This window comes from Hevea brasiliensis, chromosome 8 (assembly GCF_030052815.1).
Source record: "Hevea brasiliensis isolate MT/VB/25A 57/8 chromosome 8, ASM3005281v1, whole genome shotgun sequence".
In the NCBI taxonomy this organism is placed as follows: Eukaryota; Viridiplantae; Streptophyta; class Magnoliopsida; order Malpighiales; family Euphorbiaceae; genus Hevea; species Hevea brasiliensis.
Window position 1 is genome coordinate 583,372 of NC_079500.1, and position 19,922 is coordinate 603,293.

General features: G+C 34.9%; 3 protein-coding genes across 5 annotated transcripts; all 3 read right to left on the minus strand.

Annotated features, from left to right (window-relative positions):
• Nucleotides 1-716: 716 nt before the first annotated feature.
• LOC110644261 (protein EMSY-LIKE 3) lies at nt 717-14,170 on the minus strand. 3 transcript variants are annotated; one of them, XM_058150876.1, is made up of 11 exons: nt 14,013-14,170; nt 13,813-13,899; nt 4,026-4,234; nt 3,823-3,932; nt 3,455-3,698; nt 3,146-3,352; nt 3,003-3,071; nt 1,972-2,214; nt 1,815-1,883; nt 1,662-1,725; nt 717-1,120 (listed from the first exon to the last, which is right to left on the minus strand). In XM_058150876.1, exons 2-11 carry the CDS (start codon nt 13,838-13,840, stop codon nt 1,077-1,079), a joined length of 1,287 nt encoding a protein of 428 aa, XP_058006859.1. In that variant the 5' UTR covers nt 13,841-13,899; nt 14,013-14,170; the 3' UTR covers nt 717-1,076. The 3 variants fall into 3 exon arrangements, with proteins under 3 accessions (XP_058006859.1, XP_021652644.2, XP_058006860.1); XM_021796952.2 differs by having other exon boundaries at nt 13,813-14,150; XM_058150877.1 differs by lacking the exons at nt 13,813-13,899; nt 14,013-14,170 and having other exon boundaries at nt 3,823-3,969; nt 4,073-4,210.
• Nucleotides 14,171-14,687: 517 nt separating this feature from the next.
• On the minus strand, nt 14,688-17,723 carry LOC131182189 (uncharacterized). Its single transcript, XM_058150878.1, has 3 exons — nt 16,779-17,723; nt 15,706-16,698; nt 14,688-15,576 (listed from the first exon to the last, which is right to left on the minus strand). Exons 2-3 carry the CDS (start codon nt 16,057-16,059, stop codon nt 14,971-14,973), a joined length of 960 nt encoding a protein of 319 aa, XP_058006861.1. The 5' UTR covers nt 16,060-16,698; nt 16,779-17,723; the 3' UTR covers nt 14,688-14,970.
• LOC131182407 (protein ALP1-like) lies at nt 16,238-17,022 on the minus strand. The gene is made up of 2 exons (XM_058151954.1): nt 16,779-17,022; nt 16,238-16,698 (listed from the first exon to the last, which is right to left on the minus strand). The coding sequence occupies exons 1-2, from the start codon at nt 17,020-17,022 to the stop codon at nt 16,238-16,240; spliced, it is 705 nt and encodes a 234-aa protein (XP_058007937.1).
• Nucleotides 17,724-19,922: the final 2,199 nt, after the last annotated feature.

Here is a 19,922-nt window from a genome sequence, read left to right on the forward strand (position 1 = left end):
CTCTCACATTGTCCTAGCGACTCTCGTAACCATCTGAGTTTCAAATTTCTGAATCAAGGCTGCAGTTAGGCGCTTCGGCTCTTCACCCATCACTCATGGCCTCTGCCAAGCTTAGGCCAAATGGTCGCACTCGCCCCCGCCTTCTTCTCGTTGATCAGGAGCTAGGTTCCAGAATTCACATTTCTCCTATCCTTGATTATAAAACTCAACTTTAAGACATCGGAGACGAGGACCAAGAAAGTATTATTAGCAGTTGTAACGTGGTCCAGGCTATGTTTTCAGGCTTTACGGCGAATGCATGTTAGGCACGTGACGTTTCAAGACTCTGAGGAGATGGCTGAGATTACTAGTGGGAACATGACGATTATGTCTTGCCCGGTTTTGAACGAGGTTGGGATCCAACGCTTGGCGGGAAATGGCAAGAAGCGGGACCCAGAGAAGAGTGATGACATGGATGAGACATGACTGGCTCGAAATCAGACACTCTGGTGATAACATAATGAAATGGATAGAAGCCCAAGTTGGCAAGAAGACAAGAAGAACAATCAGTTTGCCAGGAACAAAACAATTCACAAAATGCTAGTTTTGTCATTGACAAATTACCACCTTATTAACAAGAAAAATCAGAAAGATGATTCCTTTCATTCAAGCCACATGGGGAGAGAGAGAGAGAGAGAGAGAGAGAGAGAGAGAGAGGCTATTTGCACCAAGCAACATAAAAAAAAAATGTAGCAATGAAACAAAATTTATACATCATGAGCACACTAATCACTTCCCAAATCATGTTAAACTTCCCAAAAGTGAAAGATTTTACCGCTAAATAAGCATTTATCAACTGGCTACAATAATATGATTGCCTACAACAATACCTACTCTAAACGACCCAAACCCAAAGTCATCCCATATAATTATAGAAAGTATTATACAAGGAAATGACCTTCAAGTCCGATATATCTCTCTAAGATCCCAACAGTCTCTTCTACCCCATCTTTTGTCATCTCAAGTTTTCTCTTTCTCCAGCCATTTTTATAACTGTAAGTATAAGATATGCAGCATTCCATCAAAAACTGATCCCATCATTCTCTCTCCATTGCCTGCCCATAGTGGTGGCCTCCCTCATCTGTGTCAAGCAAATGACCAATATTGGGCATCAAGAAAGGAGATAAACTTGGATAATTAGCTCAAAAGACTACAAGTCTCAAATCCATGATTGCCTGTTAATCTGTGATCTCCATTTAAGTCTAAGCACCTACATTTCACCACTATCATAGAAGATAGCTAAGAAAAATTTGTTTGGTGAAAATTGATTCGGCAGTTTCAAAAAAACCATGTTGGACAATTATGAGATTCAAATGTTGTACAGATACTGGTCTAGGAGATATCAAAGAGGACAGCCCTAATATTGTGTTGGTGGTGCTCTACTGCTGTGTTGACTTTGCCAATGTCTTAATCTGGATGAAAACCTAAAAGCCTAAAGAATCCAGACTGTCCAAACAAGGAGCTCAACTTAAACTTGAGATATGATTCATTTGCCAACTACAGCGAATCTTGTGATATCCAAAATTGCTTGAATAGGATCCTAATGGCTAGGCAATCTTAAAATTGGTTGCCATAGGTCCAGGCAAGTTCGGAAGAATGATGCAAGATAGAATGATAAGTACCACTTTCACCATCTGAAATATCCGCAAGCCTTGAAATTGCATCAACAAGTGATTGTTCATGATCCTGCATTGAAAAAATTAATTAATTTTGCAAGATTGATGAAAAGAAAATGTGAATAGACAATAGGATGCCAGCATGGTTTATTTTCTAACCTTCAATACTTTCTTTGCCTTCTCAATCTCAAGAGGATCAGGATGATTTGCACCAAATACTCTCTCCACCTGATCCAAATTTACAAATGAATAAATTATTTACAAGAAAAAATACACATTTATAGTTCCTTTCGTGGATCAATCAACCCTGACTTACTTCCTTGATTAGAGTATCAGTGTGAAGAATTTGTATATCATCTGGCAACTTCTTTCCAATTCCATTCTGTGATGGCAATAAATCTTTTCTGGATTGACCCTTTGTGACACCTCTACCTCTTCCTACACCGGGAATACTATCCCGACCTACTGATCTATTCGTTGCATGGCCTGATCCACCATAACCCCCTCGATGAGGGATTCCAGGGTCCTCACCTTCCCATTGTATATCCTCAGGAGAGATCTGCAACAGGAGAAGAATCAGTAGAGGGTAAAACAGAAAATTAACTCGCTTATCAGAAAAGAAAAGGTATTTGAGACTTGAAAAGGCATCTATCATTCCTTTTTCTTCTAAAGTTTACAAGTCCTGGCATTCCTTTGTCAGATTTCATCTATCAACTTTCTTACGTTGACAGAAAACATTCTCGCTCAGATATCTGGATCTAAAGAGACTCATCTTTCATTTCATAGAATATAGGTCTCTATGCACCACATCAACAACCATTTATTTAACTAATACTGCTGCTACTACTACTAAAATAACAATTGATGAACCACTGGAAGTTGTCTTTTAAGCATTCACTATAAACCAGCACAAAATTTTGCAATCTTGTGACTTAGTTCTATTGACCATGTATGGATTTCATGATACACCATTAAGCACTTAGGTCGTGTTTTATCACATGTTCATCACTCCTCTTGCCATGTAAACATCATACACTTGTCACTTTGCATATTATAAATCTTTACTCATAATTATGCATCAAGGGGCAAAAATAGATTGTCTTAAAAATGCAAAATCATTTGGAGGTTCATTCTTGAAGCAAAAAATTTTTAAAATAAGCATTCAGAAGAAAGCAAATGCAGAAAAGAACTGGTGTTTAACTAGTGCAATTTATTATGAAATATTTCCATGCAAATATCACAAGCTTCCTTATTGTCTCTCAAAATAAATAAATAAATAAAATAAAGTTAACAAGGTCAAAATTGATAAGGAAAAAAAAGCACCAAAGGGCAAAACAACAGATGTACCTCTGAAAGATTAACCCATTCCCATGTCTCATTTGCCGAGCCAATATCATACACCAAAGCATGCCGCCCCTAACAACAGTAGTTGAATTCAGCCACATAAACACTTGAAAATAAAGTTTGACATGAAGAAGAGCCTTACACACCTCAACTGGATTGTAGTCAGTTATAACAGCTTCATAAAAGTTATTATCATCAGGCCACCTAGTCCTGACTTTCTTCCCGATTAATGATTCTGATGTAGCTCCTTCAGGAGCAGCACCAGAAGAAACCCTATTTGCCACTTGACCCCTTCCAGATTGACCTGAGGATAGGTGTGGAATGGACTTCATTGATGAAGCACTGGGTAAACCCTGCAAGATAGAAAACAAATATTAAGCAACTAGATAATAAAAATAAGCACTGATTTGCAAACTTTTGTGTATCAATCCCAAATTTCGTTTTTCTTAACCTACAGGTTTTTGCTTCTTGCTCTTTGATCCTGAAACAGGTCCACGTTTAGCAGTTGATGAAGATGGCTGATGTGAAGCAGAAACAGCTTGTGGGTGAAATGACGGAGATGGACCACCAAAGGATTGAGATGAGGTAATCTTTTGTTTCTTGCGAGATGCAGAGACAGTAGGACTGGGTATTGGATCATGAACAGCTTGACCTGTACCAAGTATGCCAGATTGAAGCCCACCAGTCTGTCTCCACTCCCTAATGGTATTATTCCAAATACAATACCCATTAAAAGACAGAACCAGATACAAAGCTTGCAAAAATCTAATAACTAGGTTCAGCTTCTTAAGCAAAATAAAATAAAATTTGAATTCTTACAGACCTTATTCTGCGTATGACATCATCAGCATTAACCCTGCCAAGAAGCTCTCTATGCTCCTCATTAGATAATCTCAACTCCTTTCTAAGCTCTGTTATCAAACTTTCCTTCTCCTGAAGAAAATACATTTCATGTAGCAGTCATTTAAACCTGATAAGAAAAATTTGAAGTTATTAGAATCATGAAAACAATGTGAAAAAAAGTACCCAAGTAATGGCATCAGCCTGAGCTTTAAAGGCTCTTAGAACTGAACTGTATGCTTCTTGCTCAAGTTGATGAATCTGGGTCTCCATATCAGTTTCAACATACATCCTAGGGTACGGCATAGAAGGTGCAACTGGTCTTCCATTCCCAGCCACACGTCCCCCTCTAGGGATTCGACTTTGATGTGATGGGGGAAGATCATCATCAGTTCCTGAAATTAATCATAGTGACAAGTCACATCCTTAAACTCCATGTCATCAGTATTGCAACTCGAATAGAATTTACCCAAACAGAAAAAGGCAGGTTATGGAAAGAAACAGAAAAAAGGGGTGATAACTAACTATTCAGTTATTGCAAATGCAAAGTCCAATGACAAACTACTTAACTAGAAAATTTTTCTGAGAGTAGCTTCACGGGAACACAAGCCAATGATGCGCATATGTTGTGTCTCATTAAAAAGGCTGACAAAAGCACTTGTATCCCTAACAAGTAGGAAATTTCCAGGATTGTATGGGGTAGAAACAATTTGCATTATTTCCGCAATGTTAAAATACCAACTCTTACACTATCAAGGCAGTCCATAGCCACCACCTTGTGAGAAAAAGTTGGGAGGTTCCCAGGGAAATTTTGAGGGACAAATGAACCATCACCAACATTAACAGTGAAATGGGAAAGTCAGTAAACACATTTCCTTGTGCAGCCAAAAAATTCATCATTCATAAGAAAAATAATTATAAGCAGCACAAACAGGGAAAAAAATAACTCCCCAAAACTAGTTGGGAATACACAGTCAAAAAAAGTAGCTCTAGTACAAAGAATTTAAAGCACACCAAACTGGAGCATGTTACATCCAAGCTTATAGCTCGAGCAAAGAATTTCTTCCCCACAAATGTGAACAACCAAAAACATATTCGGGACATCATCTCATCTATCTCAGTAAACAAAGTCTGCTGCTCCTTATGCTGCTGCTTATTACAAGTAATAATACAACAAAAAACCACTTTCAATTTCTAATTAGACCTTACTCAATCTGGGACATCATCTCATCTATCTCACTAAATAAAGTGTACTGCTCCTTTTGCTTCTGCTTATTATAATTAATCCAAGTAACAATATAAAAAGGAACCACTTTCAATGTGTAATTAGACCTTATTCACCCATTCTGAGACAAAGAATATCCTCAACCCATGTTTACAAATCATCATGCCTGGCATACTTAAATCCAACATCCACAGACGTTAGAAAACAACCAAAATATATTCCCCACTCTCTCAAAGCTTCACCAACACCAGCTGGACCTGGCTTACTTCTAGCAGAACCATCTATGATAAAGTTTAACCACTTTGAATCCAGACTCCAGAGTAATCCAGCCAACACTAGCAATAGTATATGCTACAACCAAAAGAATCCTATTTTATCAAGATGCAACTTCCATCTGTCAGCCAATCATTTATGAACTGCAAATATGTGGGAATTCCATAATCTATGAATGGCTTCATAACTTCCAAGCTTCTGATCTAAGGAGTTCCACAAAATGAGTCCAGCCTATTCACTTCTGTAGGGTCAAAGTTGTTAAATTTCTGAATGGCCTCATAACTTCCAAAATATTTTGATACTACATTGATGCAACATGTAACGCGGAAAAGGATTGGCATACGATTAAATCATTGAAAATAAACAAGATCTAATCCAAGACCTTAAAATAACACGAGACTTAATTCAAAATCTAAGATAAAATAAAGCAAAGACAGCTTTATGAGGAAGAAACCTTCATTTAACAATTCTGAAAACTTTTACATAATGAGAATAGACTGAGTATCTATAGAGTTTTAAATCCTAAACTAAGTATGAAAATAATTTAAAAGACTTAAACTAAATAGAAATAATATTTTAGAATCCTAAAAAAAAATAGAAAATATAAAATAAAACTTATCCAGGAAGATAAAGAATCCAACTAAAATTAAGAATTCTCCTAAAAATAGAAAAACATAAGTCTTTAGGTCTAGTATAGATTTATGCACCACATCATTTACCCACACTTTCAAGAAAATTCGATATCGAATTTTAAAGTATAATAAAATAAAAAAAACCATTGGTAGAACACAGCATATTGTCTTCTTGGATGATATCAATAAGATTGTCTTGAACAAAATTGAGTTGAGGAATTCAACATCTTCTTTTGCGTCTTTAGAAATATATGGACAAATGAAATCAATGAAAGCAATAGGAATTAAATGGTTAGATAAATTTTTAATCTCCATTGATTCCTCTATTGTTAGTTGTTCTTTAAGTTCCATTGACATTTCCAACTCTCATTGCTCTTCCTTATGAATTTCAACTTTCTCTTCTTTGATAGTTTGATCAAGCAATTCTAATTCAAACTCATCATCATCAATCATAACAAAAGGCATTATAAACTCTTCAAAATCAAATTTCTTTACTTCGACTTGGTCTCTTTATTCTTGCTTCAAATTTTCAACATCTTTTGATGTCTCAACAAACTTTACTTCAACCTCCATATTCTTCGTTTCTGTTGAAGTACATAATACTTGAACAACACTTCCTCTATATTCATCATTAGTAATAAGTTTTTTTCTCGAATTAAATAGAACAGAATCATATTAACTATGACGTGGTTAACTCCTCCAGCTTAATTCAATTTATGGCTTCTCTTCTTAACATCACGAACTCCCAACACGACATGCAATTGCTCTTGAATCTCTTGTAATTGATGCTCTATATTGCCAAAAGATGTGGTTTGTTCTTCGATTGTTGACAAACAACATGCAACCCCTTATCACCGTTTTAAAATTGATTGCCACCACTACCACCAGTATTGGCCATCTTAATGAGGGTGAAATCCTCGCTATAATACCATCTAATGCAATGTGTAGCATAGAAAAAGATCGACATACGATTAAACCCTTGAAAATAAATAAATGCTAATCCAAGACCTTAAAATAACACGAGACTGTTACATACTATAGAAGAAAGTATAATAGTAATAGGAAGGGGAATATTGGCGGGAAAGGAGCTAGAGTGTATAACTGATTCTGTAATAGAATTGGTAACTGCTATGTTTGACTTTAGAGAAAGTAGTTACTGAGTTGAGGTATAAATTCTCAACAAGCTAATCTGTAGAGGCATTCAAGAATTACCACAGAAATAATAATTCTCAATTTTCTCTCAACTATCTCTCTATTCTCTCTCTCTCTTCTCTCTCTCTCTCTCTCTTCTCTAATTTTCTCTACTTCTCTTATAATTCTCTATTAGGGTTCCTTAACCCTAACATTTGGTATCAGAGCTATCAGATCCAAGAATCAGTGGGTAGTTGGTTCCTGGAAGTCAGAAATATGACTAGATCAGTTGTAGTGAGTCCAGAGATGGTGAAGATTGCTGAGCTGGAAGAACAAGTGAGGAATTTGCAAGAAGTTTCTCGGAATCTGCAAGAAGTGGCTTCAAGAACTGCTGGAGATCTGAAGGAATTTAAAGAAGATATGATGAAGAAAACTGAGGGACAGAATGTTATCTTGGAGGAATTGCGAGCCTACATGAGTGCTGGAAGGAGTAATGAAGTTAGTAATTCTGGGGAAGGTGGAAGTAGATCTGAAAATGTTGGATTTGATCGGTTTGGGAAATGGGATGGGTTTATTACCTAACCCTACAAGGATCCAGAATTTACAGAATATAGGTAACCCTAATAACCTTGGAAAATTTTCTTTTATGGAAGGTATGCCACAGATTTTACCCAAGATAGAGTTGGTTACTTTTGATGGGAAAGAACCTAGGGCTTGGTTGAGAAGGTGTGAAAAATATTTTGAGATCTATAAGGTTCCTATTGATCAAAAGGTACCAATAGCGAGCTTGTTTTTGGTGGATAGGGCTGATGCATGGTTCCATAATTGGAATAGGGGTGGAGTACATTCTTGGGAAGAATTTGAGAAAGGAATTTGCAGCAGATTTGGGGATGAAGGGCTAGAGGATTTAGTAGAGGGTTTTATGAAACTAAGGCAGGAGGGATCTTTAGAGGAATATCAAGATGAATTTGAGGAATTAAGAATAAGAATTGAGAGATTAATGCCTGAATTAGGTGAATCTTATTTTCTGTCTGCTTTTATGGGGGGTTTAAAGGATGAAATTAGGTTGGTTGTTAGAATGATGAAGCCTGTTTCCTTATCTCAAAGCTATAGAAGTAGCTAGGCTTCAAGAACAAGTGTTGGAAGTCAGTAAAAAGCCTAAGAATACAAGCAATTTTTCCAAACCTTTTAGAAGCCAATCTACTGCCCCTTTAACTCCATATCAGACTAATTACCCAAACCAGTATGCCAAGCCACATCAGACCTATCAAAACCCTCCAAGACCACCAAATTTTGACAAATCCAACCCTACATCAATTAAAACTCAGTCAAGACCAACTCACCCAATCCACCACTTTGTTTCTACTTTATCTTCAGTATATAAACCAACAAATTCTTTTTCAAATCCTGTTAAGAATCAGCCTAAACCATGTTACAGATGTGGGGACAAGTATTTTCCAGGGCATCAATGTAAGCAGAAATCATTAAATGCAATTTGTTCTGTGGAGAAGGATGATGATGGAGGTGAAGAGGAGTGGTTTGAAGCAGGAATGGAGATGGAGGAAAGGGAAAATATGGAAGACAACACTCTGTCAGTTCATGCACTGGAAGGTAGCCATGGCATTGATACAATAAGGATGTTGGGGCTTCATAAAAACAGGCAATTGGTGATATTAATTGACAGTGGTAGTACCACCAGTTTCCTTGACAAAAGAATAGCTAAAGAATTGAAATTGGAGTTGGTTTCAACACCACACACTGCTATTACAGTGGCAGATGGGAGGAAGTTAGGGTGTGATTTACAATGTCAGCAATTTAAATGGAAAATGGACAATAATGAGTTTAATTTTGATTTGAAAATTCTGGAATTAGGGGGTTTTGATATGATATTAGGAGTGGATTGGTTAAAGAAGCATAATCCAGTACTATTTGACTTTGAGGCATCAACAATTACTATTACTGTGGAAGGAAGATCAATAGTTTTGCATGGCATTGGAGAGGGTAAGCTGCATTCTGGGCTTTGGTATTCTGCCAATATATTGAGGAAAGATGGTAAGGATTTTTAGACTCCTTTGTTCTGTGTTATGCATTCTGATCACTCCTTGCTATCAGCTACTTCCAATTTTGGATGTGATGAGAGACTGCAACAATTACTCCAGAAATATAGCAGCATTTTTGAAGAGCCTCAAGGGTTACCACCTTTTAGAAGTCACAATCATGCTATTCCTCTAAAGCATGATGCTCAGCCTGTTAATATTAGGCCTTACAGATACCCCCATTACCAGAAGACAGAGATTGAAACATTGATAAAAGATATGCTCTCCTCTTCCATCATTCAACCTAGCACTAGCCCCTATTCTTCTCCTGTTCTTTTAGTGAAGAAGAAAGATGGGACATGGAGATTTTGTGTTGACTATAGGAGACTTAATGACTTGACAGTTAAGGATAAGTTTCCAATCCCTATTATTGATGATTTGCTAGATGAATTGCATGGGGCTGTGATCTTTTCTAAGATAGATTTGATGGCTGGTTACCATCAAATAAGGATGAAGGTGGATGATATTTCTAAGACTGCTTTTAGGACACACCATGGGCATTTTGAATTTAAAGTGATGCCTTTTGGGCTCACTAATGCCCCTGCTACATTTCAAGCCTTAATGAATCACATTTTCCAACCTTTCTTAAGGAAATTTGTACTGGTATTTTTTGATGATATCTTGGTTTATAGTAGGGATATGGAGAGTCATTTGGAGCATTTGGGACAAGTGTTTGAGGTGCTGCAGGCCCAACATCTTTTTGCTAAACAATCTAAATGTTTCTTTGGGCAAATCAAATTGAATATCTTGGGCATATCATCTCAAGACAGGGGTTGCTCTTGATCCAAAAAAGATTGCTGCTATGGTAAACTGGCCTGTTCCTAATTCAGTCAAGGATCTCAGGAGTTTTTTGGGACTTACAGGCTATTATAGGAAATTTATCAAAAATTATGGGGTTATTTGTCAGCCTCTAACTAATCTATTAAAGAAGGATTCATTTCACTGGAATGCTATTGCTCAAAAGGCTTTTGAGAAGCTTACGGAATTAATGTCTGACTCAATTTTAGCTCTGCATTTTTCTAAGCCATTTGTAATCGAGACAGATGCTAGTAATAGGGAATGGGAGCAGTGTTGCAACAAAGAAGGGCATCCTATTGCCTTCATTTCTAAGGCTTTTGGGCCTAAGAGTGAGGCTTTATCTGTGTATGAGAAGGAATTGCTAGCTATCACTTTTGCAGTGAGTAAATGGAGGCATTACCTAGAACAGGGTCAGTTCTTTATTAAAACTGATCATGAAAGTATAAAATACTTACTTGAGCAGAGGTTACATACTAATTTGCAGCAGAAGGGTATTTCTAAATTGTTGGGGTTGAACTATAAGATACTGTATAGGAAGGGAATTGAAAATAAAGTGGCAGATGCATTGTCAAGGAGGCCTGCAGACTTTCATTCTTGTGTTATTCAATCTGTGGTAGTTCTGCTTGGATGCAAGAATTGGTGGAAAGTTATGAAGGGGATGATAAAGTTAGAGAGTTAATTCGAAGCTCTCTTTGGACCATAATGTCATGCAGGTGTTATCAGTTGAAGAATGGTGTCCTATATTACAACCATAGGTCAGTATGTAGTGTATTCTACAACTTTGAAGCATACCTTATTGCAAACTTATCACAATTCTGCTGTGGGAGGCCATTCAAGGGTTAATGTCACTTATTTGAGATTGAAGAGGTATTTCTTTTGGCCTAGTATGTTGAAAGAAGTGATGGAATGGGTAAAGTCTTGTGATGTATGTGCAAAATGTAAGGGTGAAACATGCCCTTATCCAGGGAAGTTACAGCCTCTTCCCATTCCTTCCCAAGCTTGGCAAGAAATTTCTATGGATTTTATTGAGGGTCTCCCAAAGTCAAGAGGTAAAGACACTATTCTGGTAGTAGTTTGTAGATTAACAAAGGTGGCACACTTTATCTCTCTGTCCCATCCTTATACAAAGAAAGATCGTAGCTCATGTTTTTCTCGGAATCTTGTCTTTAAACTTCATGGGGTTCCTCAAGTAATTACTTCAGACAGAGATAAAGTCTTCACAAGTCTATTATGGCAGGAATTATTCAAGTGTTTGGGGGTTAAATTGGCTATGAGTTCATCCTATCACCCTCAATCAGATGGTCAAACTGAAAGGGTGAATCAGTGTATTGAAGCCTATTTAAGATGTATGGTTCACTTGAAACCTGCAACATGGGTGGACTGGTTATCCCTAGCATAGTGGTGGTATAATTCTTCATCCATAGTGCCATCGAATGTCACCTTTTGAGGCTCTATATGGGTATGCCCTCAATTCTTGCCTATGTTTCCTTTTGATGGTGTGAAGGTAGGAGTCAGAGATACCTTCATCCATGACAGACAGCAGCTTAGTTCTCTTCTCCAGGCCAATTTGCAACAGGCTCAGAATAGGATGAAGCAGCAAGCTGACAAGGGCCGATCTGAAAGGGAATTTTCTGTTGGAGATTGGGTATATCTGAGATTGCAACCTTATAGGCAAACCTCAGTGGCACTGAGGCAGAATTTGAAATTATCTGCTAAGTTTTATGGGCCATTTCAAGTAATTGCTAGAATGGGCAAGGTGGCTTACAAGTTACAATTGCCATCTTCTTCTACAATTCATCCCATTTTTCATGTTTCAATGTTGAAAAGAAGGATTGGTGAGGGGATCACTTCAATTTCTGAATTGCCTATTCTGCAAGAAGATCAGTTTGTAGTTTTTCCTGAGAAGGTATTACGGACAGTGGTTTCGGGGAGATCGGAAGGTGGAACAAGGACTTATCAAGTGGTTTCAATTGCACAAGAGGATGCCACTTGGGAGGATAGAAGTTTTATCAACTCTCAATTTCGAATGACCACTTTCTTGGGGACAAGAAAGTCTTTGGAAGGGGTATTGTTACATACTATATAAGAAAGTATAAAAGTAATTGGAAGGGAAATATTGGCGGGAACGGAGCTAGATTGAATAACTGATTCTCAGAATGCACTGGTAATCGCTATGTTTGACTTTAGAGAAAGTAGTTACTGAGTTGAGATATAAATTCTCAACAAGCTAATCTGTAGAGGCATTCAAGAATTACCACAGAAATAATAATTCTCAATTTTCTCTCAACTATCTCTCTATTCTCTCTCTCTCTTCTCTCTCTCTCTCTCTCTCTCTCTCTCTCTCTTCTCTAATTTTCTCTACTTCTCTTATAATTCTCTGTTAGGGTTCCTTAACCCTAACAGAGACTTAATCCAAAATCTAAGATAAAATAAAGCAAAGACATCTTTATGAGGAATAGACCTTCATTGCATAATTTTGAAAACTTGTACATTATAAGAATAGAATAAGTATTTATAGAGTTTTAAATCATAAACTAAGTAGATAAATAATTTAAAAGACCTAAACTAAATAAAAATAGTATTTTAGAATCCTAAAAAAACTAAAAAATATAAATAAAACTTATCTAGGAAAATAAAGAATCCAATTAAAATTAGAAATCCTTATGAAAATAGAGAAATGCAAATCGTTCCAGTATAGATTTGCGCATACATTCTACTTTCAGTGGTTCCATCATCAATGTATTAAATGAGTAAAAACCTATAATTTCTAAATTCCAAAATGACAAAGATAATCAGTTCAATAGTCTGCACCTCAATTCCAAGATACCATACAATCACTTCCATAACACCTGATTTTAAAGAAAAAAGAACTTCAATTAATCTCTATCACTTGATTACTACTAAATTATATTCTGGTTTTCTCTAATTATTCAGCATCAATTTGTTCATGAGAAACTTCTTAACATTGCTTTGAAGGTCAATGAATTGTGATGTGCATAAGTTAGTCAACATGCATACTTTCTTCTTTGATGCACCATTACATATAGGTTTAGCAAGGAGGAAAATAAAGAATCACATGATGCATATGCCATGAAAATTTATCTGCATGCAAAAAGAATTAGAAAAAAAATTTCCAAATTCAAATCCTAGGGGACGTTATTATCCATCAATGTTCAATAAGATAAAAGCAATAAAAAATACTAGTACCCATCAACAACAAAAATGCAAAATCGCTAGCTCATATATATGAGAGAGAGAGAGAGAGAGAGAGAGAGAGAGAGAGAGAAGCAGAAAACAAGAAAGCAAACTTACTTCAACATGTCCGCGTACAATTTTCGCTAAAGATTTCAAAATTAACATTTTAAAAAGAAGCAAATCAATACCACACACTAGCAAAATTCTACAAATTTCCATATACAAAAGCAATACTAGCTAAAGCACAACTTCAGGAGTGAGCTTTCATACTCAACTCCTGAATATATTAAAGCTTAAATTTTTACAGTTCTAGCATCCAAAGCAATCTAATTACAATTTCCCATCACCAGTATCTCAAGAAAACTCCAACTCAATACAACTTATAAAATAAAATTCGACTACAGTACACTCAATTTACAACACAAAAATCCAATCATCAGCTCCAAAAACCCAAAAGATCATCGATTTATAGATTTGATTTGAAGACCCCACAAAAGCATAGCAATGCCAATAAAAATTAATGCAAACCTTAACCCTAATCCACAAAGAGAACTCAAAAACAAATACACAACACAATAAGAAAAAGGAACAAAAAATATTTAATCTTTGAAAGCTAAACTCACCACTGCTATCATAGGGCTCGTAGTCCATAGCCAGCTTGACGCCCAAAATGGTACACCTTTAGCTCAAGAAACGAACCACCAAGAACCCTAAAATTTAGAAGCCAATCTTGAATCTATCACCCAAATAATGTTGAAAAGAAAGGAGTTTTGGAAGCTCTAAATAATCAGCTGAACCAAAATATGTTGTCGTTTCCGCTCACCTCGTCACGAATCGGTGAAAGTGTTTCGAGAGAGGGAAAAGAAAACACCAGAGAAATTTCTCTATCTCATTAGCTTGAACAGAAGCTCTAAGCTCATAGCTGGAGAGTGATTTGATAAATTATAAAAAATTATAATAAAAATTGACAAAAAAAAAAGGAGAGACCGGACTTGAAACTGATTTATGAAATGGTCGTGTCCATGGATTTATACTTGGGTTTGAGATCCGTTACTTTATTGTGTTGTGATAAGCCCACGTGTCTGGCCATTAAGTGGGTCCATGACTTCCAGTAATTTGGGAGGATCTATTGGGCTTAAACGAACAAGAGTTACTCGTCGTACTCTTAGAGTATGTTTGGATATTTTGAAGGGGAGAAAAGAAAAATAAAATTATTTTGCCTCTCTTATTTTCCTTTTTCATGTTTGGATAAATGAAAAATAAAAGAGAAAAGATGTTTGGAAAGAGATTGAGTGGAAAGAAAATAATATAAATTACTATTTTATCCTCTTTTATAAATTATATTTTTACTGTGTACTAACAAATTCATAAATAATAATACAATTAAACTATTTAAATAATAATAATAATAACTCCCTCATATTTTCTACTTTTACATGTAATATAGATGGAGATAAGATTACCACAAATAATATAATAATATTTCTTTCATAAATAAAAAGTAATATAATAGATTTTATAGATCACGTAATATAATTAATTTTCTTACAATACTTGGATGTTTGGCATTCCTATAGCCATAATTGACATTGCCTATTGCTGCTATTATTTCAAGCAAAATCTAATTCCAATATTAATGGTATGTCCTACTAATCATTAAAATTTATACATATAAATCCAAATACTATCATTTATGCCTAATATTACATACAAAATAAGTTCACATAACACTAAATATCATCATTCAAACAACATGCAGTCAATTAGCCTTCATCTTTAGATCACTTGTCATTCACAACTCTCATCAACCATTCCAAACGCCTTGCTCGTGGAACACCAAAAAATGACCTTGTTGCTGATGGATTTTTTGAAAGGTAACAATAAGCTGTCATCACGAAATCCGGATGGACCCCTATTAATTCCAACTCTGTAAATAACTCTTCCTCTTTATAATAATGGGGTCGACCACTTTCAAGAATTGCAAGAGACTTTTCTGCAATAGCATTTCCTCTTTCCAAGACTTCTGACACCCTTTCAATTCCACTATTTAACCTTTCATATTGCTTTTCTAACATCTCCATCATTGAAACTTTGCGTTTAGAACATCTAGAAGAAGTGCCCTGAGAATGAAGTGAAGGTTCGGGACTATTCATATTGTTATCAGTAACCTCATTAACCCAATTGAACTCACTGTTAGACATTATGACATTTTCAAATGTGTCATTCAAATCAATTTGAGATGAACTTCCCTCCCGTTGCCAGCGTCTAACCTTTTCTCTTGCACTTTCTGCATATTCACCTGTAGCTCTTTGGTTACCATAAAGCTCATATAGCTTGTCATAATTATTAATTGGTGTTTGCATCCACTTGCGTGCTTCCGGTTTTTCCTAAATAAAAAAAAATACCATTTTATTAAGTAAATAATTACTTAAACAAATCTAAATTAATGCAAAAGCATATAAATTACACTACTAAACTTTAACTCAATATATTCTTATAAATATTATAATATTTACCTGAATTAATTGCTCCCAAACATCAAAAGTAGCTTCAAACAATTTTGTTACAGGATTCCAAGCAAAGCCACTAAGACCATGAAATAAATCCTTACACTCAGCAAAGGTTCTCTTCAAGGTCTTCATTCGATTCTTAATGTTTGATTTTTGAATTACAGGGCCAAATGCTGCCCTTAACACTTGTAGCATATTGTCAAAAGCTCTAGTATTCCAAGTTCCTTCAGGTCTATTCCCTTTATGATCTTCTTCCAACATAGCATTTATTAACACATTGTCCATTTCATTTGTCCATACTACATGGTCTCTTCCATACATTGAACTTTCCTGGTTTGGAATCTTTTTCCTCCTTGGCATTTTTTATCTGCAAGAAAATTACATAACATATTTTTGCTGAATAGAAGATATTAAACATGGAATGTAAATTGTGTTCCACACATGTGTATATAATAACAATAAATATCTTAGCAATATATATTTACTTATTAATGTTAAGAGATCATACATACTAGTTACACATTGCTAGTAATTGTGATTACAAGTTATTATAATAGTCATTCCACATTTGCGATGCTATTTGTTCCCTTAACATAACTCCTATTCTATAATCTGCATCCGTTGCTAAACCACTTGTGCCCACATGGTGATCAGCCTCGGCATGCATAAGCTCACGATCAACTTCAGCAATTAAATTTTCATCTGGATCAACACCCATTAAGAAGTTGTGTATTATACAACATGCCAAGACAATTTCAATCATTGTTTCAAATGAGTAATGGGGTTCAGTGCCACTAGCTATAATTGGAAACCTTTTCTTTAAAACACCGAAAGCTCTTTCAATGACATTACGGAGTGATGCATGACGATGGTTAAATAATTCTTTAGCATTTTGAGGTCCGCGTCTGGAGTATTCATTCAAATGGTAACGAACACCTCGATATGGTGCAATTAATCCACTCCTCAATGGTAATCCAGCATCCACGAGATAAAATTTTCCTACCAAAGGGGGAAATTAATGAATTTTTGTCCAATAACATACTTAAATGCAAAAGCTTTCCATATTCAATTATACTTACCTTGTGGAATTAAAAGTTTATCCTCTCTATCCAATGCATTTTTTAGGATTCTTGAGTCAGATGCAGTTCCTTCCCAACCAGGTAACACATAAGTGAATTTCATATCAAAAGAACATGCTGCTAACACATTTTGCGTAGGCCATTCTTTTCTCCCTCGAAATCTAGGGGCAAGTTCTCTTGGCACTTTAACTCGAATATGTGTTCCATCTAATGCACCAACACAATTCTGTATAGACAAGTACATGCACCTAGATCTTCTTAGAAGTTACAGTAACTAAATAAAATACATAATATATATTCATTTGACCTGAATTTTGCTTACCTTGAAGTATGGATAGAATCTATTATTATTCAAAATTTGAGGGTGAACATCAGCTCCAGTTGGTTGGTTAAGGAACTCGGCTTCAAGTGCCACTACTGCTCTCAAGACATTATGAAAATGACGGCTTATTGTCTCACCTGATCGATGGAAAAAAAATCCCAATGCGCGATTTCTAAAGTTTTGGCCTAAAATTTGTAAGAACTTAGCTACTTGCTCTTCCACCGTAGCACGTCTAAAGTCCTTAAGTAAACCAGTAGCTCTGAGCTTTCCACAAAATTCAGCAAATGCGACTGGACCCATGCGAAGAATATCACGACAAATGACTTCATTTGCAGTGAGCTCACACATTAACTTATGTCGTAATGCATCTCTTTCCGCATTTATACTGCTTAAGGGTTTACCAATAATCATTGCTTGGATGTTCAATAACCATAAGAGATTAACGATATAACATAATAACTGAACTATTGCCTCCACTTGTTGTCGTTGCCAAGTGTCCATAACATGTTTCCACATATTTTCAAACTCTAAACCATCATTTGTATTGGATATTGACATGTCATCACTTGCATCATCTACATTATCTTCTAGGCAATTTTCTCCACTATGTTCCCTATCCATCTACAAATTAAATTATTAATATACTACTCCTAAATAATAAAAAGTAAATGCATCAAAATATGGCATAATAAGATAAAGTAAACTATTTAAATGCAAACACATCTATATGTACTTATACTTTTTCGTGTTAGATTTTATAAAGGTTAAGTTTTACGTAATTGATTTGTATAATGATTTCCTAAGGTAACCTTAAATATGAAACTTAGGCCAACATAATGAAAGTAGTACCATAGCTAATGAGTAGCATGAATTTAAAAGCATTATAAAGTAGAAATTGTGTACCTCAGATTCAATATGTGATTCAAGGATATGTCATTGGCTTACTATAGCAAAAATCAGAAACAAAAAATCAAGTTAATAATAATAATAATAATTAGAAAAAAGCCTATTTTAGCCGTTATCTTCTCTCAGGAACAGAGATCTAATGGATGGACATGGAAGTGGGATGTTGAGAAAAATCACCACAATGCTGCAGTAATCTTTACTGCAATTGCTAAAAACAGGTCAGTAGAAGAATTTGACGCTAAACGTTAAGGCTGAAGTGAAAAAAACAATTTATGGACATTCAACATTACAATATCGAACTGGGCTCAATATAGGAAAACAATACAGAGCTCCCTCTAAATCGGCAAAATACCTATTTATCCTCCATTTATAGAGCTACAAAAGCAAAACCCCTAAAAAAAGAAGATGAGAGTACAAACCTGTAGGAGAAGCTGATGGAGAAAGAGTTAACGATCCGGTGTTCAACAACTCTTTCGATGTTTCGAATCTTCCTTTCGTCGTGAAGGAACAATCCAACAAAGATAAATCAATGCTTGAGGAAGTAGCTTCAATGATTTTTGTAGCTGTAGATGGGATTGAAAATTTTGGCAGATGGTTAGATTTGGCCAGTGAACCCTACCGTCTGTGAAAAACGAAAAAAATAATGCAAAAGAGGGCAATGAACTCAGAAGGATAATCATGTAATTTCACTTGTTAAATGGCCGATTTCTCATCTGATTTCTTCTTTTCTCTCCAATTTGGAGAGACAATTTTCAGATGAAAATAAAAGCTATTTTCCTTCCTATCGTTATTTTCCTCTGTCTATCCAAACAAAGGAAAATGTCCAATCAATCCTATTTTCCCTTGGTTATTTTCTTTCCCCTCCCCATTCCACCTATCCAAACAAGGTGTTAAGAGTTGAGCTTGGTCTTTTATTTATTAAACCCATAATTAATTAAGAAAAAAGGAAGAAGCTGTGCGTACGTAGATAAATTTTAATAATCTTCCTTAATTTATATAGATATAATGTTGTAATTTTTTAATTTAAAAATATATTATAAAATCTCTTTAATTTTTAAATTATATTTTCAAATTAAAGAATTATAATATTATAATCATATAAATTCAATGATAATTATTAAAATTTATATTATAATTATATAAGTTTAAATATGATTGTTAAAATTTATCCATCTAATAAATGATATAAAGAAAGATAGAAAGTAAATAGCTTGAAAAAATCATGTAATAAAATTAGTTGATATATAGTGTAATAGATGGAGCTTAATTATTTATAGCAAGGAGCTAATCTAAATAGAAGAGATATAACTTATTTGGTTGCAAATTTTTTAATTTTGCCATGAATGATATATTTACATTCATGCATGCCTATAATTTTTATTTAATCAGCGGAAGAAAGAGATATATATATATCTTTCTTGGATTAAAATTTATATATATATATATATATATATATATATATATATATATATATATATATATATTTTTTTTAAGATTGAAAAAGTAATGAAATATATTTTTCTTCCCAACAAATTGGTTTATTAGATGATGATGCATGAGAGAAATATGTGTGTTTGATGAAAGTTTGATGGTTAATTTCTTAATAATATTTTGCATATATAAAATTAATTTTATACAAAAATTTCAATAGGAATTTAGATATCCAATTCAAAGATTGAATTCTAAGGCAATTAATAATGCTTCTATAGACAGCCAAGGAAAAGAGGGTCTAATTTGCCGGCCTCTGCAAAAAAAATGCACGTTTTAACATGTCAAAGTCAAAGTAAAACATGCTAATCTTAAACAAATATATAACTTAATGAATACATTAAATTAATAAAAAAAAATGATACAATATTCTTTAGCAAGACGTATACATACTCCCCATAATTTGGTTTGATTATTATTTTAATTTT

What these genes read in the sequence shown, in the direction of transcription:
- LOC110644261 (XM_058150876.1), bottom strand. Translation starts at nt 13,840, where the DNA reads ATGGACTACGAGCCCTATGATAGCAGTG. An exon ending in AATGGGTTAATCTTTCAGAG is followed by an intron (nt 2,215 to 3,002) that starts GTACATCTGTTG and finishes CTCCTGTTGCAG; the next exon opens with ATCTCTCCTGAGGATATACA. An exon ending in TATTTCAGATGGTGAAAGTG is followed by an intron (nt 1,121 to 1,661) that starts GTACTTATCATT and finishes TGCTTGACACAG; the next exon opens with ATGAGGGAGGCCACCACTAT.
- LOC131182189 (XM_058150878.1), bottom strand. Translation starts at nt 16,059, where the DNA reads ATGCCAAGGAGGAAAAAGATTCCAAACCAGGAAAGTTCAATGTATGGA. An exon ending in TTTGGGAGCAATTAATTCAG is followed by an intron (nt 15,577 to 15,705) that starts GTAAATATTATA and finishes TTTTTTATTTAG; the next exon opens with GAAAAACCGGAAGCACGCAA.
- LOC131182407 (XM_058151954.1), bottom strand. Translation starts at nt 17,022, where the DNA reads ATGTACTTGTCTATACAGAATTGTGTTGGTGCATTAGATGGAACACAT. An exon ending in TAAACTTTTAATTCCACAAG is followed by an intron (nt 16,699 to 16,778) that starts GTAAGTATAATT and finishes CCCCTTTGGTAG; the next exon opens with GAAAATTTTATCTCGTGGAT.